General features: G+C 40.2%; 1 protein-coding gene across 1 annotated transcript in view; it reads right to left on the bottom strand.

Moving 5' to 3' along the window:
- LOC306870611 (pappalysin-1-like) overlaps positions 1–26,086 on the bottom strand; it is a gene marked incomplete at both ends in the record, with an annotated part of 124,818 nt that overhangs the window by 24,289 nt on the left and 74,443 nt on the right. Inside the window, 8 exons of the mRNA XM_079417988.1 lie at positions 288–435; positions 1,550–1,742; positions 1,899–2,100; positions 8,903–9,086; positions 15,334–15,502; positions 19,699–19,912; positions 20,027–20,162; positions 21,378–21,485. Of these exons, the coding sequence (XP_079274114.1) occupies positions 288–435; positions 1,550–1,742; positions 1,899–2,100; positions 8,903–9,086; positions 15,334–15,502; positions 19,699–19,912; positions 20,027–20,162; positions 21,378–21,485 (1,354 nt within the window). The remainder of the gene's footprint in view (positions 1–287; positions 436–1,549; positions 1,743–1,898; positions 2,101–8,902; positions 9,087–15,333; positions 15,503–19,698; positions 19,913–20,026; positions 20,163–21,377; positions 21,486–26,086) is intronic.

A 26,086-nucleotide genomic window follows, 5' to 3' on the forward strand; every position in this document is an offset into this window, starting at 1 on the left:
TTTCTTTCTTTCTTTCTTTCTTTCTTTCTTTCTTTCTTTCTTTCTTTCTTTCTTTCTTTTTCTTTCTTTCTTTCTTTCTTTCTTTCTTTCTTTCTTTCTTTTTCTTTCTTTCTTTCTTTCTTTCTTTCTTGTATTCTATTCCCAAAATGTAATAAAAATCAGTAGTTCTCAACCGAAGAAAAGGGTTACAACCACTAGTATAAACAATTCCATTATGAATTTATGAAACATTATAGATCCATAGGAACTGTTCTGATGATATACAGTCATGCAGGAAGAGTTCACACCTATGCCGTGGCCTTTCTTGCAGTTGACGCGGATACTGGGATGCAGGTTCTGAGGTAGAGAGCATTGACCCTTCAGCTGAGGGCATAAGCGGAAGCTTCCGGTCCAGTTCCCGTCCTTTCTGCAGCGGATGACATTGGTGCCGAGCCCCTGTGTAGACGTCACAGCATTCACTACAACACTCTAAACTCACAGCCAGTGGAAAGAACAGATAAAGTCATGCATGCTTACTGCAGTATCTATAAATACCAAATTAAAGAGTTATTTGTTTTGTCACGATTTACACTAGGTCAGGTCTTTATACAATGCAGATTGTTTCAAAGCAGCTTCACAGTAATAAACAAGAAAATAACAGTACTAATGCAATGGAATAAATATTATTTCAGCTGTAAAGAAGCTGTAAAAAAAAAACACCTAGAGTTCAAAAGACTGGGGTCTGTAAGATTTTTAAAAGTTTTGGAAAAAAAGTGTCTTCTGCTCACAAAGGCTGTGTTTGTTTAATAAACAAAAAATAATAAAAAATAGTACTACTATGAAATTTTATTACAATTTAAAATAACTGATTTATTTTGGTCACTTTATATTAGGTGGCCTTAACTACTATGTACTTGCATCAAAGAATATATATACAATGAACTTGTATTGCAAAACACTTTTGCTGCTATTGAGGTGGGATATGGGTAAGGTTAGGGACAGATTAGGGTGGTATGGGTAGGTTTAAGGGTGGGTTAAGGTGTAAGGGATGGGTCAAAAGAGTAATTATAAATTGAATTAGAGAAATTAATTACAGATGTAACTACATATAGGTATTTTTAAAAATATAAGTACAATGTAAAAACATGTATGTACACAATAAGTTCATTTTATCAAATGATTAATTAAATGCAAGTACATAGTAGTTAAGGCCACCTAATATAAAGTGGGACCTTTCTTTTTTAAAATACATTGAAAAAAATTACTTTCTGTTATGCAAAGCTGAATTTTCAGCATGATTACTCCAGTCTTCAGTGTCCCTTGATCCTTCAGAAATCCTTCTAATATTCTGATTTGCTGCTCAAATATTAGCATTAACATATTAAAATAGAATAGACATAGAAATATTTAGCTACATTATAAATGTCTTTACTGTTACTGTACTGTTTTGATCAATTCAGTGCAACCTTAACCATAATCTTTACTAATATTCTAATAAGAGTTAGTTTACATGTACTTGCAGAGTTATTAATAGTTGGTCAAATGTCTAAAGGAGAATATCAAAAGTAACCTGTTTGCATGGTGGTTGTCTCAATGTGTTGTTGGCCCTGTTGCAGTGGATCCAGCAGGTACTGTCAAATTTGAAGCCGTCTGTGCACTGGTACATGCCATAGAAGACGGATGGAGGAGGTGGACAAGTGACCGGCTCACAAGAGCCCTCTAACCAGCGGCCGTCTTCTGTGCACTGACGCTTGAAGGCTCTCCTGCACATACACAGATGTGTCAGATGCTGTAACATCATTCATGTAATACATCACGTTGATGATAAAAGACGACTCCATTTTCATAAGTGGAGTTTAACCATGCAAAACATGCTGTGTGGTTGTTGTGTTTTGTGGATGATATGTATGTTTGCACACCTCTTTGGCTTGTTGGCCACATGGTATCCCGGTTTGCATTTGTATTTGCAGAGGGTGCCCACTTTAAGACCAGTCTCATTGCAGCGTTTGGTCTGAAGCACGGCGTTGGGCAAGGGAGGAGGCACGGGACAGCGGAGCTCACACAAAGCCTCCGGGAACGACCACAGACCATCCTCCATACAGGTCAGAGTGTTATTTGTGCCTTCAAATGTACGACAGACAAAACAAATCAAATAAACACACATAAATGAAAAAATAAATAAATAATTTTCTTCACCAAGGATGCATTAAATTGATCAAGTGATAGTAAAGGCATTTATAATGTAACAAAAAAAAAAAAAAACTGTAATGTTGTTGTAAATATAAACTTAAAAGTAAATGTTGTTGTACTTTCTATTTATCAAAGAATCCTGAAATTAAAATGTATCACTGTTTCCACAAAAATGAAAAAGCAGCACAAATGTTTTCGACATTCATAATAATCAGAAATGTTTCTTGTGCAGCAAATCAGCATATTAGAATGATTTCTGAAGGATCATGTGACACTGAAGAATGGAGTAATGATAACATCACATGAATAAATTATATTTTAAATTCTATTCAGACAGAAAAGCTATTTTAATTTTTAAATATATATATTTTTTAAATATTACAGTAATTTTACGGTACAGTCTTCATACGATTAAGACTTCTTTCAAAAACATTGTTTAACTTTTAAACAATAGTGTGTATGTGTGTATATCACAATGTGATTTTCTTTCTCAGTATAACTGTCTTGTTCCCTGTCGATACTACACTCGTACTGCGTCGCTAGACGCTATGGGGAAAAACTCCTTTTTCTCCGAGGACTGAAGACTTTTTCAATCACGCAGTGTGACTGCACGGCCATTGGTTCGTGCGGTAATAAAAAATGAACCAATGGCTCGTCAGTGGAACTGCACGAGCCTATGGCGGCAAAGCCCGCCAGAGCCCGCCAGAAGGGGCGGGGTCATCTGGCTATATAAGCGGGCGCTTCGCCATAGGAAAACAGATCAATTCTCCTTCAGCGACGACGATCATCCCTTCGCTGACACTCGAGACTGGAAGACGCTCGCCGTAGAAACGCCTCGCTGCGGATAGAAGCTGCCTTTTACTCTGCACCCTCTCGCTGCTCTGCCTGCTCTTCGAGCCGCTCCAGCGACCTGTGCAGATGCCAGCCTCGTCCCCTGCGGCCATCCGGTGAGTCTAAAATCAAATTTCTCTGAAAAGAGCAAATTTCAAGCGACGTCGTTGCAAATGTCGCACTGCGAGTGTGGCTCGTGCAGGGGATTCTGCACGATGCAGAAGGGCAGTGAGCGCTTCGCCTCTGTGGGCAACGCCCACACAGACTGCGCGTTCATTGAGACGGAATGCTCAGTCGAGTATGAGTCTCGCTCTTCTCCACTCGCTGGCCTTCTAGCAAGGCAGCTCCGCTCTTCCGTTTCCTCTCTCTCAGCAAGCTCGGAGAATGAAACGATAGGGCCACGGGGCTAAATAACCGGTTTTGAGTGATCCCACGCCGGCTCAAGAGCCCGCGTGCTCACTCTTACCGCAGCGCTCTGTTCCGCCAGTGTTATTACACGTGAGAATCACCGCCCCTCGTTACATGAGCGGCTATATCCTCTTGGGCGGACCGGAGTAGAAAGCTATCTTTGACAGCTTTGTGTGTGTGCGTGTGAGTCGCTAAAGCTGCTCCCTCACAAACAGACTGCTTTCGTCGAAAGCCGCCCCTGATTCGCTCACTATAAGGCGCCACTGCCTTCCCCGCTTTCATGTTCCTCTTCTCCCAGACAGCTCGGAGGAAGGAACACTTAACTCGCGGAGCGGAGCGATCAGGCTTGAGTGATTGCACGTCAGTTTATCTCGTGTGCTCACTTTAATCTGCCGGAGTGTGTTAAACACGCTAGGATCAGCGCTCCTCATCGCACTGAGTGGCACAATCCATTTATACAGATCTTACAATACTGCGCTGGTTGGCCCCGCCTTCCCCGCTCTCACTCTCTGTAAACTGAGAGATCGCGGGGCTGAGCGGGCAGGCTCGAGTGATTTTTTGCGCGCTGGCATAGCCCCGCCTGTTTCACTCTGCACACAGCGCTTTGATCTGCCGGTGTGTTTGCACTAAGGATTAGCGCCTCTCGCAGCTCTTTGATCTGCTCGTGCTATTTTCACTATTAAGCTGTCCTTGCTGCGCTCGCGGTTGTACTACTTCAACGAAGTTGGCCCCGCCTCCCCTGCTCTCGTATTTCTCCCCTCCCAGTTACCTCGGAGAAGAAATATCAAATCGCGGGTTTGAGCGTTCAAGCTTGAGTGAATTTACGCTGGCCAAAGCCCCGTGTTTCACTCTCCATACAGCTTTGATCTGACAGCTGACAGTCTGTGTCTTGCCCTGCCTCCCCTCGTCCGCTACGAACGGATCTGATGGGATGCGTGCATCAGTTTTTGATCTGCCAGGGTGTTAACACACAAGGATCATCAGCACCCCTCTTCTAATGAGTGGTTTGATCTTTTTAGGCAGATTGATAGAAAGGGCTGTCATTATGATTATCTCTGTCAGGTTCAGACTCTAGACCCTGCCCACGGGGGAGTTAACTGCTCTCTTGATGGAAGCATTGAGTCTAGCGCCGCGAAACGGCCTCTGTCACGCCTCTGAACACCCCGTTTAGCTCGGTGTGTCGACGGCAATGTGTTTGTGTACATACTGTTGTGAACTGGGCCCATTTATATAGCGCCCACACAGCCGATCACTTCTATAGTGAGGAAAAATAAAACGCAAACATTTTCAAAGGAATAATTTTCTCTTGTCAGGTGTGTCGAGTCCCCACACGGCGACTCGCCACCCAAAATGGCCTCTGTCACGCCTCTGAACACCCCGTTTAGCTCGGTGTGTCGACGGCAATGTGTTTGTGTACATACTGTTGTGAACTGGGCCCATTTATATAGCGCCCACACAGCCGATCACTACTATAGTGAGGAAAGATAAAACGCAAACATTCTCAAAGGAATAATTTTCTCTTAACAGGTGTGTCGAGTCCCCACACGGCGACTCGCCACCCAAATTAATTCCAACACCCTTGCCACACGGGCCGAGGCCTGGCAGGCCATCCCCGGAGTGTCACAGTGGGTTCTGGGGATTATAGAAAGAGGTTATACGCTTCAATTCGCTCGAGGACCCCCCGCGGTACAGCAACAGGGTCCCCACCTTAGTGCGAAGCAGCAACGCTCACGTTCTGCGAGCCGAGGTGGAGAAATTGCTGGTGAAAGGAGCTATAGAAATAGTTTCCCCAGCTCAGAGTGAATCAGGCTTCTACAGCCGTTATTTCCTCGTCCCCAAAAAGGATGGCGGCCTCCGGCCCATCCTCGATCTCAGACGTCTGAACCGCGCCCTCATGAGACGGCCATTCAGAATGACTACATTGAAGCAGATTCTCTCGCTAATTCGCCCAGAGGACTGGTTCTTTTTGCTGGATCTGAAATACGCTTATTTTCACATCCAGATAGCCCCCCATCACAGACGATTCTTGAAATTCGCCTTCGAGGGTGTGGCTTATCAATACACGGTCCTGCCCTTCGGGCTGGCTCTAGCTCCCCGCACTTTTACGAAGTGCATAGACACGGCTCTCTCCCCTCTGAAACAGATGGGAATCCATGTCCTGAATTACCTCGACGACTGGCTCATTCTGGCACAGTCAGAGGCAGAGCTGGTAGCACACAGGTCCCTCCTCCTCAAGTGGAGAACTTGGGACTCAGGATCAATTTAGCCAAGAGCTCCCTGTCCCCCAGCCAACGAACTTCGTTCCTGGGGACAGTTTTCGACTCCGCCCGCATGAAGGCGAAAGTCGCGCCAGATCGCGTTCTGGCCATACGGCAGCTCGCGGCTTCCTTCAAGATTGGAGCCTCCTACCCACTCAAATCGTTTCAAAGAATGCTGGGCCTCATGGCCTCCGCATCGCCAGTTCTTCGGTTGGGCCTTCTCAAGATGAGACCCCTTCAGTACTGGCTGAAACCTCTAATTCCGCCTCATGCGTGGCGTCATGGACGCATTCGTGTCAGGGTGAACCGGGCCTGCGTGTCAGCCCTGGTCCCCTGGAGGAACCTACAATGGTTCGAACAAGGCGTGACAATGGGTTTGGTTTACAGAAGGAAGGTTGTTACAACAGATACTTCCAACACTAGTTGGGGAGCTCTGTGCAACGGCAAACCGACCTTCGGCTCCTGGACGAACGCAGAAGGACAAATGCACATCAACTGCCTCGAAATGGAAGCAGTATGTAGAGCTCTTCAGTTCTTCCTGCCAGTCCTGAAGGGTCACCACGTGCTAGTCCGCTCGGACAGCATGACGGTGGTGTCGTACATAAATCGCCAGGGTAGGCTCACCTCGAAACGCCTTTTCGAGATGGCAGAGCGCCTCTTACTATGGGCACATCTCAACCTGCGTTCACTGAGAGCAGCTCATGTGCCCGGCATTCTGAACCAAGGAGCAGACATGCTCTCTCGGAACAATGTCCCCTCAGAAGAGTGGATGCTCCACCAACAGACGGTTCAAGAAATCTGGCGAATCTTTGGCAGGGCAGAGGTCGACCTCTTCGCCTCCAAAGACAACTCTCACTGCCAGATTTATTTTTCGAAGAGCAAGGACGCGTTGGCCCACGAATGGCCCAACCTCCTTCTTTACGCTTTTCCCCCGATCGCTCTGATTCCTCAGGTAATCAGGCGGATCAGGGAATGCAAGCACAAAGTGCTTCTAGTGGCCCCACTCTGGAAGAACCAGCTTTGGATCCCGGAGTTATCGCAGCTGCTAATAGCGGCTCTGTGGCCTATTCCCCTGAGGCGAGACCTCCTCTCCCAGGCGAACAGAACGATCTGGCACCCCCAGCCCAAGCTGTGGGACCTGCATCTATGGGCACTCGATGGGACTCAGTAGATCTCCCCGAGAATGTCATGAACACCATTGAACAGGCTAGAGCCCCGTCCACGAGACGCCTCTATGCCTCTAAATGGTCGGTTTTCTCCGCCTGGTGTCAAGCCCGCGGTAAAAACCCGACAACATGTGACATATCAGTGATATTGTCATATCTACAGGAGCTGCTGGATAAGGGCCGCGCCCCTTCCACGCTCAAAGTCTACATGGCAGCTATAGCAGCCCCTCACGCTCCTATAGCCGGACAGTCGGTGGGCCGGAACAACCTGGTTGTCCGTTTTCTGAAGGGATCTCGGAGGCTCAATCCGCCCCGACCCCTCACAGTCCCTGCATGGGACCTGCCCACGGTCCTGAGAGCCCTTAAGGGCCCTCCTTTTGAGCCACTACAATCTGCAAGCTTAAAAACACTGTCGCTCAAAACCGCTCTGCTACTGGCGCTAGCATCGGTAAAGCGAGTAGGTGACTTGCAGGCTCTCTCTATAAACCCTGCCTGTCTTGAGTTTGGGCCTAACGACTCTAAGGTCGTCCTAAAACCAAAACACGGCTATGTTCCTAAGGCGCTCTACACTCCGTTTAGAGCCCAGGTTATTACGCTCTCTGCGCTCCCCTCTTCTGAGGAGGACCAAGAGCTCAACCTTCTCTGCCCAGTCAGGGCATTGAGAATATACATCGAGCGTTCCACGCCATTTAGGCAGACGGAACAACTCTTTGTCTGCTTTGGCGGCCGCACCAAAGGGTCTCCGGTCACAAAGCACAGAATATCTCGATGGTTAGTTGACGCTATCGCACTAGCATACTCCTCCCTGGGCCTCCAGAGCCCCATTGGAGTGAGAGCTCATTCCACAAGAGGCGTGGCCTCTTCTTGGGCGTGGTCTAGTGGTGTGTCTATGGCAGACATTTGTGCGGCGGCCGGCTGGGCCTCGCCGTCCACATTTGCCAGGTTCTATAGCTTGGATGTCCCGGCCTTACAGGCTAGGGTTCTCTCTGCTTAGATGGCACACACCTGTCTTAAAGCGGTCCCCTCAGGCATTGCCTGATTCTCCAAGAACGCTCTTGGCCCCATTCCTGGTGCTGAGGCTGTACTTATGACCGTTGAAACGATTTCTAGGCTGGACTGACCTCTGAAGAGTTCGGTCCTCATGCCTCCTGCAGGATGCTTCCTGCTCATAATTGGTCCCTCTGAGCCTTACTGCTCAAGGCCGGTTTTACGGTTGTCGTTTCTCTTCATGGCATGGCGGGATTGTATTTGTTCCCCATAGCGTCTAGCGACGCAGTACGAGTGTAGTATCGACAGGGAACGTACTCGGTTACTAACGTAACCTCGGTTCCCTTAGATACGGGAACGAGTACTGCGTACTATGCCATGCCATGCAGCTGCACGACTCAGGTCGTCGCTTCAGTCGAATTGGCCTGTTTTCCTATGGCGAAGCGCCCGCTTATATAGCCAGATGACCCCGCCCCTTCTGGCGGGCTCTGGCGGGCTTTGCCGCCATAGGCTCGTGCAGTTCCACTGACGAGCCATTGGTTCATTTTGTATTACCGCACGAACCAATGGCCGTGCAGTCACACTGCGTGATTGAAAAAGTCTTCAGTCCTCGGAGAAAAAGGAGTTTTTCCCCATAGCGTCTAGCGACGCAGTACTCGTTCCCGTATCTAAGGGAACCGAGGTTACGTTAGTAACCGAGTACGTTTTACAGTACAAATATCTAAACATTCTTAAATCGAGATACATTTACTTTGAAAGCAAAGATATTAAGTCTTGTTTTCTCAAAAATTTTACATTAAAATAAAAACTTAACATTACAAATGAGAAAATATTTACTGACAGCCAAGTCATCGCTTCTGTTAAAATGTATAAAAATGCATTAGACTGCATTAGTATTAGACTGCGAATAGTTAACATTTATGTGAAGAATAAAAAAAGTGTTATAAAATGAATAGCTCCTGTAAATTCTGATTGGATGACCGCACAATCTGCCAAGACCCTCGATGACCTATTTTACCAGGTAATCTTATTGTTCTCTTTACCACATCAAAGTTCAGTTTGAGTTTTTCCAATGTTTCTCACCCACGAGCTGTGCAGGCTCCTTGCACTGGAACGTGCTCTTCTTGCCGTAGGTGGTGCCTTCTGGGAAATCAAAGTGGGCAGGGTGCACATGGTACTTATCTGGAAGCCCACAGTCAACTGGCTCACACGATACTTGCTTGTTCCATTTCCTATCAGCACAGGTGATGGTCACGGTTGAGTCCATCTACAGAGAAAAGACGTCAGATTTCCAATGAGTTCAGTGCTGCTGACCACGAAGTACACAAGGCTGATACCACAGTAAAGAATACACGTGTTCCTCTTATGGGCCTGAAAGCAGCACTACTATCTAGTGCTTTAATATTTTGCACGAGGAATGAAGTGCCATTTAGTCGTGACTCGTGCATCGTGAAAAAGTCCCAGAATGCCCTTTGCAAGTGATCCTTCTGATCACAGATAGAAATAATTCATACTTATTTACTCTGAAATGTTCTGGCAGCAACAATCATCCAAAAATGACATTTGAATTCTATATAACCATTATATTATATATTAAAATCATATTTGATATGCACATTTTTTTTTCTAAAAGCTCAACATGATAAAACTTCACATAGCTTTTTGCTGTAAAATTTTTACAGATTAAGTAAACATGAGGAAAAAGCATGAGAATTGTGCCCTAACACCAAACTCAGCTCAAGGAGTCTCCTGAAGGAGCCCTATTTGTGTGGTTCAATGAGCAGATGCTGCATATGTATAGTGTTTCAAATAAGAGCTCATTTCAGTTAGGATGCAGTCGTGGCCTAATGGATAGAGTGTTGGACTTGTAACCCGAAGGTCGTGGGTTCGAGATTCAGGTCCGGCAGGGATTGTAGGTGGGGGAGTGAATATCCAACACTCTCTCCACCCTCAATACCACGACTGAGGTGCCACCGAATTGAGCAAGACACCGAACCCCCAACTGCTCCCCGGGTGCCGCAGCACTGCCTGCCCACTGCTCCGGGTGTATGTTCATTACTGTGTGTACACTTGCATGGGTTAAATGCAGAGCACAAATTCTGAGTATGGGTCACCATACTTGGCAACACACCACTTCCCCTTTTCCCCTTACTGTGTGTAGGAGCTAGAGAGTACAATCCAAAGGCGAAACATATTCATCTTTCTTTAAAGATCCACATGATGCACAGTGTTTTGATAAGAAGATGTGTGTAGTTTGGACACCGCTGTGCAAAGAAAGTTGGCACATTCTCCTGACCAAAAACTCTGTTATTCCAAAAATGCCCAGAAACGGCCTGACATCTGGTTACAGTGCCTGAAACATCTCTGACCCAGGATTTTGTCGTTATGCCTCATCTCGCAATTTAACCGCATAATGTGATTTTTAAAGTCCTAATCTGGTTTGGTTCAGACGTCTAAATAAATAAATAGTTCCTGGTAGCTTTTCTTTTTGTAAAGAAGCACTGTGAAAGGAAATTATGACAAAGGAAACAAAAAGCTGATCAAATTAATCTTCTAGCCATAATTTTGATTAGGTGATTTAGGTGATAATCCTATATATAAACATAAAATATAATATCTGTAAATGGAAGACCCGTTTGATCATGTGTACACTGTAATAAATATTTTTTGAAGATTTTTGGAGTAAATTCTTCAAGAAAATGCTATTTCAGTCTATCTACTTCAAAATTTCTTGTTTAATCCAATTTGTTACTTGATGTTTCATCGTAATTATTTGTGAGATTTACTAGCAATTTCTAAATGAAAACTGTTTCAAAGTTCACACTTTTTTTTCGTATAACAGAACTTCTACCTTCAGCATAAAGTGTGTGGTTTGTAAAAGAGGACTATAACATTAGATACACACATTATTGATAAGCTCAGGCAGATAATCTTTCTCTCTCATATACTTCAACCTTTTCTTTGACTATTTGATACACCACAACAATATCTTCTTACCCAGCCATTACTCACTTTCGTATTTCTCTGTATAAAACATATGCTTTCCATATGCTAAACTCAATCAATATGTTTAGAATTTCTGCACAGAATTCCCGAAAGTGACTGAACTAAGAGTGAGTGCTGAATTACAATAAATTATCACATCAGACAAGGTCATTAGGGTCTTTCGCACTGCTTTAGTTCCAGAACTAAAAGTACAGTACTAAAGTACTGGGACGATTTTGCGCAAACTATTTCCCAGTACCATTTAAAGGGTTGCATTCGCACCGACAGTGGGTACTAAGAAGTGACGTAAGCCGGTCGATAGCGACGTCATTTGCACGCGGCGCTCAACAACACAAACTAAGAACAACGTTAACAACAGGAGGATGGAGGATGCTGTGATCGGAGCTGTTTTTTTGTTGTCTCTCACGGGTTTCACAATAATGGACATGGCATTTCGACGTATACATCAAGCGATTGAAAGAAAGGAAAGGAGGACTAGAATCTCCAACGACAATTTGCAGTGTTACATTTCATTGAGGCTGGTAGAAGCACAAATCACACAAAGCACAATCAATCTTTGCAAGCACAACTTATTATAGTAACCCTAACCCTAACCTAACATGCATGCATTTAGTAGCCAAACAGTTTCGCTTATTGACTCATACTGACACACACACACACACAATAACAAAGATACAGACAATCTTATAACAAACACATTTACAATACTGGGTTTCTGCTAATAAACGCCCGGTTGGAGACAGATGAAGAAAAATATTTTTTTGTGTGGATGGTGAGTTTCTTTCTTTAATACAAATTTATAGCTGAGTGGTTCACCTCATTTGGGCTACAAGCCTAATTAAACACAGCCGACTTACTGAAATACACACAAGCTTGTGTTTAAATGCATCACTATACCAAACACTAATACACATATTTTGATATTAAAGAGTTAATTCACTCAACAAAAAAAAAAAAGTTGTCATGTCCTTCCAAAACCATCAGACTTCAAGGTTTGTTCTTGTGCATCAAGCAAGTACGGTTGAGCTTCTCTTTACCATATGAGTGTCCCTGGACCACAAAACCAGTCTTAAGTCGCAGGGGTATATTTGTAGCAATAGCCAAAAATACATTGTATGGGCCAAAATTATTGATTTTTCTTTTATGCCAAAAATCATTAGGACATTAAGTAAAGATCATGTTCCATGAAGATATTTTGTAAATTTCCTACTGTAAATATATTAAAACTTAATTTTTGATTAGTAATATGCATTGCTAAGAACTTAATTTGGACAACTTTAAAGGCCATTTTCTCAATATTTAGATTTTTTTGCACCCTCAGATTCCAGTTTTTCAAATAGTTGCATCTCAGCCAAATTTTGTCCTATCCTAACAAACCATACATTGATGGAAAGCTTATTTATTCAGCTTTCAGATTATGTATAAATCTCAATTTTGAAAAATTGACCCTTATGACTGGTTTTGTGGCCCAGGGTCACATATTTGATGTGCACTATGTGTACTGAATAGTGTTTGCATGTGAATAAAAGTCTAAAATAACTCAGTTAATCACATTAAAGTGTGTCTTTGGTGTATCTGATGTGCACGTTCCCCTTCAGATTTTTGAGCCAAGTGGATTTTGAATGCAGCTTCCAAAAGGCAAAAAATAGCCGAATAATATTTTTTTATATATATATTTGATACAATCACACCGGTGTGATTAGATCATGCAGTGCGTCACATCACCAGCTGCTAAATTCAAATCTGTCACAGAGCCAGAATCAGATGCGTTTTTACAGTGCTGCACATTATAACCAATCACACACAATTTTGTTGAGCTTATGAATGCAATGACCAATCAGAAGCATCCAGATGAGGCATCGATGAAAATCCGTTGTTTTGTTGAATCGTTCGTTTTCATGCATGAAAGTCTTGGTTTCATGAACTTGCAATGGAAATAATACAGAAAATATGTTCATTTGTGTTCTGAAGACTACTGTAAGTCTTATGGTGTTTGGAATGATATCTGCTTTAAAAAAAATTAAATTCAAAAGGTTTCGTAGCAATGGCAAATTGTCACGGTTTGGTTTCTGTTTAGTTCCTGTTTGTCCTTATTTGGTCAGTTTCCTGTCATTAGTTAATCATTGTTTATTCCATTCACCTGCCTTGTATTAATCATCTTGTTTCCTCATTAGTTTGTGTTCTTTCTAAGCCTTGAGTTCAGTAGTCGTCTTCGTTGTGTCTTAAAGTTATGTTTCTGCTGTTTATTCTGTTGTTGAATACGTTTGCACGATTAAAGAACCAGATTATTCTGAATCCCTCGTCTTCCTGGCTTCTACTTCAGCATTGCGTAACACAAATAAAAAAATAATAATAATAAAATAAAAGATATTTTCCTAAAAAAACAGTTTTTCTTCGTCTGAACAGCATTTTAATAATCTGAAAAACTTTTTTATAAAGAACCTTTGTAAAATGGAAAGCTTGCATGGATGTTAAAGATTCTCTATGGAACCATCAAAGCCAATAAAGAACCTTTATTTTATGATGACAACATTTAACTTTTTTGATTAACTATACCTTTAAGGATAGAACCATACTCCAGGTAAGTTGGAACATTCTGATGTGAATACTTAAGCTTGATGAGGCGCCACGTAGGATTTAAATCAAACTTCGCTTATCAATACATACATAAAACACGTGCATATACACCTATAAATTACTCACATATACATGTATGCTATTGGATTTTCAAAATACACATATGAAATACATGTGCACACTAATATGAAATCCATACCAATACATATGTTAGTAATGAATGCATATACACTTGTGAATAACTTGCGTAAACATATAAACTTGACAATGCGTCAAGTTTATATGTACAAACAGACAAATTGTCAAAATGATGAGATGCATTTAATCGAGTAGAAGAGCAGCAGTTTGACTGGATTTCACATTGGTTATTCATTAAACATCTGAGAATATTGTTTGCTTGAGGAAAACAAACAAGGACACACACACAAGTGGAGGGAACAGATAGTTTTGAAGATAGCACCATCTAAAGCAGATTTCCTGGAAGCCTCATGACACAACTGAAACGAGTGCACTTTCTAATGAAGCTCAACAAGATGCAACTTGACACCATTGTCTTTGCTCCCATGCTGATGCCACAGAAACATGCTGTTCTGACATATCTATTGCATGACCTCTTCATAAATGCTGTTGAGATGATGAATGAAGAGATCAAACGCGAGGGTGTGATCAGATCACTCTGGGCGCTGTATGATCAATCTATTACATCACTGCAACGACGACCGATGAAACCCAAAGGGCAAATATCAAGAGAAACACAAAGTTCCTCTGGAATATAAGCTTGTTTGCAGTGGCAAGGCAACCCCTTTGAATGAGAGCTGGCAATCTGAAGTCCATACAGAATCACCATGTGCAGATTTCTGCAGAATTACAATTCAATTGGAATCTCTACCCAATTGCAATAACAGCGTAAATCTCTCAGCTCATTTAAACTGATTTTACTATTAAGTTTGTTATGTAAATTATCCTGTATGGGTCTGGGTATGTCTGGGCATGTTTAACTTCATGCAAATACAACAAGTAGCCAACAGGAATGAAGTCAATGAAACACAAGAAAGAATCTTTGGTAACACTTTCTATGAAGCCTGTATTTATAATACATTATAAGGGTATTCTTAAGGCATTATAATGAATGCATAATACATTATAAAAAAACCTTATAATGCCTTATGCTATATAAGGCTATATTGCATAATGCTATAACCTTATAATGCATTATCCTATATATATATATATATATATATATATATATATATATATATATATATATATATATATATATATATATATATATCCCTGATCATCAGCTGATTTTGAACAATCGGCCAAAGTGAAATAAATTGCTTTCATCGGCCGATACTGATTGTTGGCCGATACATTGATGCATCTCAACTAGAAAGTGTTACAACAGATACACCCAGAATATGAACAACATGCTAAACTGCACATTAAGATCATTGTCAGCATGCTATTTAGCATGTTGCGTTCATATTTTGCTTGCCTGTATACAGTATGCATCATCTATAAGGTTTATACTGAGTTTGATCTTTTAATATCACTCTATGGCACATTATGCATCTTTAACTTTAAGCATTGTAGAACACCCTGCTGTTTTAGTGATTGAAATACAGTGGCAGCTACTGTTTACGGATTGCGAGTGCCTAAAACTTGCAGATATACAGTATAGCTACAACAATAGCACAAAGCAAAATTACTGCAACTAAAATTAAACTTAATAAAATGAAATTGAAAATATAAAAATATTATTTATTAATACTTTTTAATTATAAATAAATAATATTACAATAATACTAATGTACGCCCCCCTTGCATTGTTCTACCTGCGATACGAATGGCATAGTGATTCTTATTCAGTGAACGACCAGCTTTAGATCCAACATAATCTTTCTTGTTTGGCCCATATTGGTGCATACCTGGCTCTTGATGATGTCATCGTCCCGGTGGATTTGTAGGACATAGCCGCTGTTGCACGTGACAGAGCAGCGCGCTCCGTTGAAGTAGCCGCTGTCGCTGCACTGCACCTCTGCATTCCGGATCAGCGGCTCTTGGCAATCAATGGCTTCACAGGAGTAATGAACACAACTGAAAACAGAAAGATTGAGAGAAAGTGAGTAGGTGATACGTGACAATATATTATTGTTGCAATTAACACATTAATGCAGGGGTTATCAACAAACCTCCAAAATGACATGATTTTATTTTTTTATTCTAATAGAAAAGGCAGATTAATAACATTATCATAAACCACAGACACTGAGTCAGTGGTTGAACTTCAATTTAAATCAATGAGACAAACTGGCAAACCTTGAGCTCTGGAAATCCTGAGGGGGACATTTATTTTTACTTACTGGAATAAAACAGTTCAGCTTTATAAAAAAACTGCTTTGGTACCTATTCATGAAACCACAGATATTTAGCACACTTACAGTAAAAGACTATGTGCATTTTAAACGGATTCCTTCAGATGTTTTCAAACACTTACAAATCACTTCATTGTTATTGTTCAATATCTGTCTTTCAAAAGGGGGAAAAACATGTTTGATAGGAAACTGAGAGGATTGTGGGGGAGTTTTGGTGTCTGATGTCTACACTTCTCGTTGTTACATAAAGAGTAATTCATGTGGCCAGTTGAACAATTCTAGACAAATTGAGAGCTAAACACTATGCTGAGAAAAACAAAAAGCCAGTGGGAAGGAAAAATAAATCTCTGCTGGAGTCAGTTTGTAAATGCAGAGTTGGCATTTTTCAACTCTTAGCTGACCAAGTAAAATCCTGGCAGATCTGGCGGTGGTCAGAGGGGCACACATGAGGTGTGGGAGCTTTCAGTAAGCAAGAAATGAAGAAATAGGGTTTAAGGTTTCAGACACATTTTTTAAAGCAGGAGAACATGAAAAGAAGCTTCTCTCCAGTAATTCGAGTTACTAAAGTGTTGTTTTATCTAAACTTAAATTCTATTCATTTATTTATTTTTTACTCACATAGTATTACGCCATGTATTTAAGTAGTTAACATGAAATTGTGATATGCTATATTTTCCACACAAACAAAAAAAGCCAATTTCTGTACTATGAATGCAGTTTTAATGAGCTGGTATTAACTGACAGACGTGTGATATTTTCCCTTTAATTATTTTGTCACGTCACATGATGATTTAAAATAAACTAGTGAATGTGAATAGTGAAAATGCACGGTGGCCTGTAATACAAGAAAATTACAGGACATAAGATACACAGTTTTCCTTAGGCCTACATACATGTAAAATGTCTCCTATAATCTAGTAGTTAATTTGCAAGTTAATTTAATTTACGGTACACCCAATAACCAGTTTGCCAAAACCCAGTGCCAAACACAGCTCTCTAAACATGTTAAAGTGATGCTTTAGTGGTATACGCTACTTAAAAAAGGGAGGGACACAAAAAACAATCCATGCTAACAGCCCCTGTTGTTAACAATAGTGGGAATAGGGGACATGGTGTTTCGTATCAGACAGTGTTACAGGAAATATGGTGTTGGTGGTCAAAGGCCACTGCATAAGATCTGAGCAGCATTCGATCACATTTATGTATTCATACCAGAGAAACATAAGTAGTTTGCAAGTTCTGAATATTCAGCATTTAAGCTGCTGAGAATTATTTTACTAAAATAAATCAGCCACTTGAGAAAGTGCACTATGGACCTGAAGCAAATCAAACTGCTGTCAATACAGCATAAGAGCAGGCATTTTGCAGTCAAAGGGCATTTCATGGGAAACAAATAATTTTCAGCTTTTTCAGCCCTGTTTCAAAATGACCTAATTCTATAAATCAAGCAAATTATGTTTATTGCATCTTACATAAATGGACATTATTATATATTATTGTAATAATAGCATGATACGCATGTAACACAGCACTTGTCCTAGTGCCCTTGTTCAAGTGGCTTTTAACTGGTTTGGATGCTCACTATGGCTTGTTATGAAATGACTATTATTTAACATGGAAACAATGCATATATTACTTATGGCATCACTTAGATATGATTTCAAAGTCAGATGTATTTTCTTTCCTGGTAATGGTTCAAACCGTAATATATTGTGGTTCATTACTGCACTAGTAGTGAGTTTTGTGTGTTTTTGTAGGCTCCTTATGGTTTCTAAATATGGTACAGACAGATTCAAATAAAGGATAGAGCACTGTGCTGTTCTGGCCTTTAAAACATCAGGAAATAATATAAAACAGGTTCTCTTAAAAGGGAATATGATGCGATTTCAAGATATTCTTTATCAAAGTTAAGACCCTGCCACGCCCCCGTAAAACGGCTCGTTCAAACACGCCCCCACATCTTGACGTCAAGATGTGGAAATATTTGAAGAAAGGCGGCGTGGTTGCAGTAGTGTTGATGCAGCTGTGTCAGGAAGACGCTGTGTGTTTCTAGGTGAAAGCAAAAGCACTTTATTTGGCCTTCTGAAAGTAGATGCATTTATGAATCATTAAGATTACTTACAACAGAACAGCAACGCATTTTATGGACGACCGTTTCGTGAACCTAGGAGAGGAGGTAATTCTGACTTTGCTTTGACAATCTGGTGCTTCTGAATCAGCGACTGTATGTTTTGTTATTCGTTTAAGTATTTACTATTGACTGTTTAAATGCGGAATTTTGCGCATTGTGTGTAAATGTGTGCGTGTGTGTGTTTGTGTGAAAGAGAGAGTCACAGCGCAGCGCCGTTTGTGTGTGTGCGAGAGGGATAAACGGTCACACAATCGTGTGCAAACACATATGAGCTTCATATGAGTGTCTGTCACGCGACTCTGTTCCCCTCTCGGGCTTGAACTGATGGTAAAACTAAGGACATTATTTACTGTCTTTCTTTATTATAATTTTGCAAGCTGAAGCTGGCGATTATGGAAAGGGGCGTTACATTTCTTGCGGTGTTTGGCCAATCGCAATGCAATGTGACAGTTGGCCAATCAGGGCAGACTGCACTTGTCGGAAGGAGGGACTTTGTAGAAATCGAAGCGTTTGAGAGAGGCGGGGCATAGAGGACTTCCAATAATGTACAGTATTGGAAAAATAATGTGTTTTTTTGAACAATAAAACATGTCAACATATTCTGTTACACCAAATACACAAAATAATGATCTTTAAAAAAGCATCATATGACCCCTTTAAAGAGGTCATATAATTTTTTTTTCACTATACATTAAATACAATTATAATGTTAAACAAAATTCATAATTTTGTTGTCCATGACCATTTTCCAGCCTCCCTGACCAATTAAACTGGCCATTTGTGGATGCTGAACAGCAATGCTTTGATTTCTGTCAGGTATAATATAGTTAAAGGAGGAAAAAGGCATTTGGCAGTTGGGCAGAATAATACACTTGTTTTTCCTTTGAATTATGTTTATTTTCCTTTCCCATTTTCTCTTCTCGTATTAAGCATAACCCTCACAAAATTTTGTTAGATGTCTGAAAACAGGACTTTATTTTATTCAGCTTGTCAACTGAATGTTTTTTTCCGTAAGGATATATTAACTGGGGAACATATTCATATGGGTGTGTGTGTGTGTGTTCATATTACTCTAACTCAAAAAGGCCAAGAATAATTTGTTTCTTTGTTAAACGTATTTAACATCCAAAACCAAATCCAAAAAATTCCAAATCCCAAAATTCTTTATTTTACTCTCTATCATAAACTGGATGGAAAACCAAAAGTATCAACCAGGAGTGTGAAATCTAGGCCTGAAGCCCAAAGTATACTTCACTTTTTACACGTAGGCGAGGGACAGTGTACAGTGCGTGTGACGTGAATTGCATCATCAGAACAGTATGCGCGTACTGTACGTGCACCACCTGATTTTTATAACCGCGCTTACACAGGTCACACTTGCACACTGAAGTTATTTTACAGTAATCAGGTTTTCTACATGGTGGCAAAACTGTCCCAGGCCGTTGTTTCACAGTACAAGACGAAACTAAAGAGACGGACAATGACAACAAAATAGTGGAGACTGCAACAACAGACGCTCACACTGACAAGTGCTTGTGAGCGAGAGGGTATAAGGCAGCTTGGCTTTGGTTTAAAAGAGTTCAAAAATGTTTGTTATCAGTCATGACTAAACAGGGAAAAATAGAGCAGACACTGAACATGGATGAAGCTTTCTAGAGCATGTGTCGACCACCCGCGTCCTCGACCCATCTTCAAATGGAGTATACTTTGAAAGGCTACGCATTCGACTGTACGCATACACTAGCGTACACGTACAAAAACAAAGTACTTAGGCCTTAACTGCTCACCTCTGGCCCATGGGGTTGTATATTTCATTGCTCTGACAGCCACTGATGGTGATTGGGTCAAAGAACTGGAAGGAACGCAAGCCAACGCCAGAGATGGCCACGAGATCGGAGCGGAACATGAGGAGAATGGCTTTCGTGTGGTAGAAGGCCATGCTCAAGTCATGACTCACTGGGATGACCAGAGGATTGGTGCGGCAGCTCAAACGCCAGTCCCCTAAACATTTCAGGGGAAGGAATGGACACATATGACAGTAATCAGAATTTAGGCACTTGCTAAATTACAAAGTCAAATAGTTACACTTAAACAAAAAAAGTCCCAAGCTCTCACCTAAGCTGTGGATACTCTCTTTAGTGTCGATCAGCTGGACTGTGATGTTACACTGGGCTTGGTCAATGTAGCTGGTTCCATCTGCGGCTAAATGGATGATAACGGCCGCAGCAACCATAGGATGTGAGAAATATGCCTGCCAGACACAAGATCGGGTCTTAAATTTATGCAAAAGTCTTCTGTACTGTAGCAACACTCATTATATGCATGTAAGTTGAGACATGGCCCTAACTATCAGACTGTATTTTGGGAGTTTAGACTCTTTTTGGCAGTTCATTTTTAGTCCATCTGTGCAAGACAGACTTTTCATGATAGGAGATAGACTAAAAATGAATTCCCAAATCTTACAGCCAGATTCTGGAAGATAAATTCTTCAAGCAGTGGTACAAGATGATGTGATGCTGGTCCTCCAATAGTCACTCTTAACTTATCCGTCTTAACTTAAAGCCCATAAAACAGTCTTCATGTATTTCACACTTCAGCATGGTATTCTTATTAAGTGAGAGTCATTTTTTTTAGGATTTTTTACCCACGAAAAGTCTCTGAGAACTTGACACATTGCACTTCTGGAGACTCCAGGTAGGTTGCAGTTCTGGAAAATGATGACGCTGGAGACTAAATGGTTCCTGATGGTTTCACACCTACAGTACTTCACCTTAATTCTTAATTATTTTGCAGTTAACAAGCATATTTTCTTCTCCACCTGTTTTTTTTTTTTTTCTGACCCTGCTGACCCAATGAGCATTTCGCTGTCCAGTGGTCATGCCTTAAATTTGCAAATTCTAATATTGCATTAGTATTGCATCCTTCTCATGAGCATTTAATCATTCAGACTTTTAGTCTGAGTTAAATCTCTTTTTTTTGGCTAATTTTATATATAAAGGAAAGCCTGCTTAATAATTAATGCACACCTGAATACAAGGAGTTTTTCATTTCCAGCCTTCGTGGACAATTAAATATCAATTATAAATGATTAAATACAAGATTAATAGTAGTTATTATGTTTGATGTGGTTTGTAATTGGGAAAATGTGCTTGAAAAAAAAAAAAGATCAGACTATCAACTTGCTTAATAATTATGTACGCATTATAGTACATCTTTCCTTCTATTAACAAAAACAGCTGCATTTAGATCCTGTTTCTATTCCCCTTACATAACGTGACAGTGATAACTATTAGTTAAATCTTGCTCCATTTACCTGTAGTGTCTCAACCTAAAGTATTTAATAAACCTGCATGCCACAGCAGCTCACACTCTGTAATGTATTATAACAGCTATGAATCATATTTAAAGTTGAAATCTCCCAACATGTCAAATAAAGTTATAATGATATAAAAAAAACAAATCTTACCTTTAACCAATACTGGGGATACCAGGAAACACCCTGAGCCTCTCGACATGGAAACCAGGCGTACTGAGACACTCCATCAGAGAGGTCAAACACTTTAGACTGGCATGTCTGGGGACAGAAAACATATACATTTACCAGCGTTGGACAAAATTCATGTGAAGAATAAATTGAATGAATGAATAAATAAATATAGCACAAAAATGTCATCAAACCATCAAACTCCAAGGCTTTTTAAACTTGCGTTTAAAGAAGGCTTTGTCTTGAATTTATTATTAATTTATAGTCGTTTCATACTGAGAACGTTCAAACTGTCATCATTTACTTACTAATTAGTGCAATTTTGTGAATGGCACACAACCCATTTACCATTTACTTAGCTAGACTATGTTTAGCATAACTATTTATTGTGTTAGTTTTACAGTAGCTTGTTTGTTTGCATGCCTTTTTCTTTTTGACCCTCTGTAAACATGCAGAGCCAAAGGCTCTGTTGTCTACAACATGCCTTGACAAAATGACTGGTACATACTCATTTATAACCCCATTATATGGCATCTTGCAGTTCATTTAAGGATGAAGCATGTGGTTTGTATTAATGTTGTTTTGTCTGCTAGAGTTGTACTGCAGGTGGACAGCTCTGAAAACAATGTCTACCCTGATCTGCATCATGTGATGTGTACTACGGAAATGATTTTATCAAACCCCACTGAAAAAAAGAGCTGTACACATCATGACATTAGACAAGGACACCATGTTTCGCCCATTCTCCTGACCATATGGAATATGATACACGTAATTGGAGCCACTATGGAAACCACACGGAAAAATAATGATGCATCTGACCAAGAGATCTGTTGATGTGTCATGTATGATCTGGTCCCTTAAGGGAATAAAGCTATATTGCATTTCCAAGTATTGCAACCGCAGGTGGTACTTTTTTTTTTTTTTTCCCTAAATGCAAGGCATGCACTTTTATACACGTTTATGCAAAGCAAAAAGCCTTCACCCAAACTGATAAGCACCATATGCTAGTGGAATGGAGAGAAAACCCTTGTGAAAAAGACATGAGCTTAATTGTATTGAATGTACATTTGGAAAACTACCCGGCACCTGGGTAAAAATATTAAAAATAACCCGAAACAAATTACTCAAGTGACGGTAGCTGTTGACTTGCATTTTAACAATATATATATATATATATAAAAAAGCTACTGTTCTTCTTCTACTCTATTGTTCTACTTAAGAAAAAAGTTACTGTACATCTTGGATGGCCTGAGGGTGAGTAAATTAACAGCAAATTAAAATTTTTAATGAAGTGTATTTTACACTGAACTACTTAAAGACAGCAATCGTTCTTCTTAACACACTTGTACACCTTTAAAATGTGATTTTTGTAATGTCAAATTAAAAGTTTGCTTTAATGTATATTAACAAGAACACTCATTTTGATTAACATATTAAAGCTTATTATATTTTTAACTGTAGTGTTTTATTTGCTCTTACATTTAAAGCTAATATAACAAAGTTAAATGTAACAAATATACCAGCTTCATTACAAATGTGTAATTACAAATATATTTAAATAAATGGCATGCAAGTTTCAATAGAAATTGCATTAGTATATTGGAGTTATGAATGCTTGTCAGTACATTCAGCAGTACTTGAACCATATTTCAAAGACAATTGTAGTATACAGATGTAATTAAGTCTTAAGTGAGTCAGAAAAGCACTAAAGTTCAGCTAATTGCATTTAATAAAATTTAAACTATAATACATTTTAATTTCATTGCAATTAAAATGCAATTAAATGTCCAAAAATGTTACATTCAGTTCTCACTTAAGTATATAATTTACATGATAAGTACTTTTTTTTTCTATACGCTAAAATTTTTCACAAGGGAATGTAGAAAACTACACATCTACAGTGGCTTCTCGCCTCCTCGGTGTGTGTTTTTCATTGATTTGATGAGGTCATCGGAGGAATGGCTACCTATCAGTGGGTGGTGGAAGTCTCCCTGTGGATGCATAGCAGGACTGTGACATCACTGTAAAACCACAACATCACCGCCAGGAAAGGCCCACCAATAGCCCAGCATGAGGGGCTAAATAAACCAATAAAACAAATGATCTACAACTTATTGACCCAAACCACAGGTTACTGGAATGTGAGGACAGGCAGTAAATTATAAAAGGAGCTGGAAAAATCAACAGTCAGTGCTCGGAGCCAGTTGGGTTGTTTTTTCAACTGAGAGGAAAACCGATCTAAAAGAAAAAAAAAAAAACTTGATTGAGATCTTGTGCTGTGAGGCTGGTCACGTCAGTGGATCACTGACAGCTGCAAAGATCAACTTGGTGCGGTTTTAAGCATAGAAAATTGCACCGTGATGTAATAGTGGCTGTTTTTGTCACCAGGTCTCACACATTGTGGTATGTACGTGTAGCAAAATAGAGCAGGGGCGACATGCAGAATAATTGCACTTATAACCCAGCACTATGGTCGATCCAGCAACTGGATATTTCAATGTGAAGATAATTATAAGCAAACAACCTCAAGTGCTCACTCCTGACAACAAAGTAAGCCTGGGATGGTTTGACAATTGCGTCTGAGAGCTAATGTTTACCAGCTGTGTAGTTCTGGAGTGAAACGCCCCCCCCTACCACCACCTTACTACACACACATATACACAGACGAACCACAGCCAAACCCCAAGATTTTGTTTGTAAATCACTACTTAAGATAAAAGGGAAATGGAGAAGAATCATTGGGAGCCACAGGGGCAGGCCTCCTGCGTGCCTGTCCTTCCTCTCTCTGCATGGCCAAAACTCTTCTTGCTTATTTTGGCTGAGGCCTCACTGGCTATGTTTACATGCACAACTTTTGTTTCGATCGGATGGAATTTGTTCCGATTGATGAATTTGAATGTAGTGTTTACATGAATGCTAAATAAAGTGATCGGGTTGATGTGCGCGTTTATATGTCACAAGCTTCAAATTGGATTTGATTTTTTGACATGAGCACACTGCACGAATATAGAGAGTTTCCTGCTGTTTGCGCATAACAATTTTTCTTTATTTATTTTAAATATTTATCCACTTCTGGTCATAATTTGGCGACAATGAGCATATAAACTGCTGTGCAATGCTGCTTATATTTATCACGCAGTAATGAGTGGATGAGAAACAAGGACTGGTGGGACATTGTCCGGCTCCACCTCGAGACACTGAATGAAAGGAGAGTTTTATAATGACAGAACACTCATTTATACAACATTTTATTCATCAGAAAGAACAGCTCGTTCTGTGCGTCATACATCATTACAAGGGCTTGATATTAACTTTTTTGATCACCAGTTACTGTGGCTAGTGGTTTTCCAAAATTACTAGCCACTCAGCATTTTCACCAGCCACAATTTTGTTGCTGGGAAATTACATTTTATATGATTAAAGTTCACGAATGCATACTAAAGTTTACTTAAACTGAGACACTATAGGACTGTTCCAATCAAATGCAATCAGAATCAACAAAACTGCAGATTAAAGTGAAGCAGCTGAAGTGGGATTTTAGATGCACTTTTACACAGACAAATGTAATTAAGCTCAAATGTAGCATGCCATGAGTGCATTTACGCTGCAAAATTACACCTGCATAAATAATGTTATGTGTTAAATTCATCAAGTGACTGTCTTATTGAGTCATTGAGTCATTCATTCAAATGATTTGTTCAGATGGCTGATTCATTCAAGAATGAACCAAGTGCCTGTCTTTATGAATTAGTTACTGAATCATTGATTTGTTCGATGCACTGAATCATCTGGTAAAGAAACGTGTGTTGCTATGAAATGTGCGACTAATGCTGTGATATTTGTTTTGGTTAAATTGAGTACAAACTGTCAGCACTGACTGAGACTAAAATGTAAGTCACTTAATATTAACTACTTGTTTGAACTCTTTCATAAAATCAATGTTAAATTTGCAGTTGGTTTTCAGGGTAAACTATACTCATTTGGTCGTGGCATGTGTCTTAACTATGCTATATCATATGGTATAAATATAACTAAATTTTTACTGCAGTATGTTTCTTCTGTGTGCAGTTGTGTTCATTTCTTTTGATTTCTTCATGAGATTCTCTCACACACAGCTTTGCACAACCTTGCCACTATCAGTATATTATCCGATATAACTTGCCGTTTACAACAAATGTAATAAAATCAGAATCATTCTCGCTGAAATTTTGGTTCCCTAATTAGATGTTTCCCTAATTAGATGTTTAATCACATTTGTTGTCCGATCAGGCAAGTAAAATTCTCATTCACTTGCCCCTTCAAAAAATCTACTTTTCCTGGACAAGCGTTAATGTCGAGCTCTGTTACCGCAAATAAAATTGAACCCACCAAAGTGGCTAGTAGGAGTGACCATGTTACCCGCCACTGATGAAATGCACCCACATTTGGTGGGTTGGCGGGTGTTAATGTCAAGCCCTGGTCATTACTCTATTTCTACATAATTACACATGCACGGTCCTTTCAGTTTTAGCTTTCAATCTGATCAAGTGTTTACATGCACTCTCAATCGTATTAGAAATAATAAACTACCCTTTTCAATTAGATCAAAATTCCATTTGGATTGTGCTTAATCTGAGTGATTAACCCTTAAATGCATACCTCGTGTCTTTAGCGACATCATTCTCTACCCTCTCCCTCCTTCATTTTTT

This window comes from Barbus barbus, assembly GCF_936440315.1.
Source record: "Barbus barbus genome assembly, chromosome: 6".
Classification (NCBI taxonomy): Eukaryota; Metazoa; Chordata; class Actinopteri; order Cypriniformes; family Cyprinidae; genus Barbus; species Barbus barbus.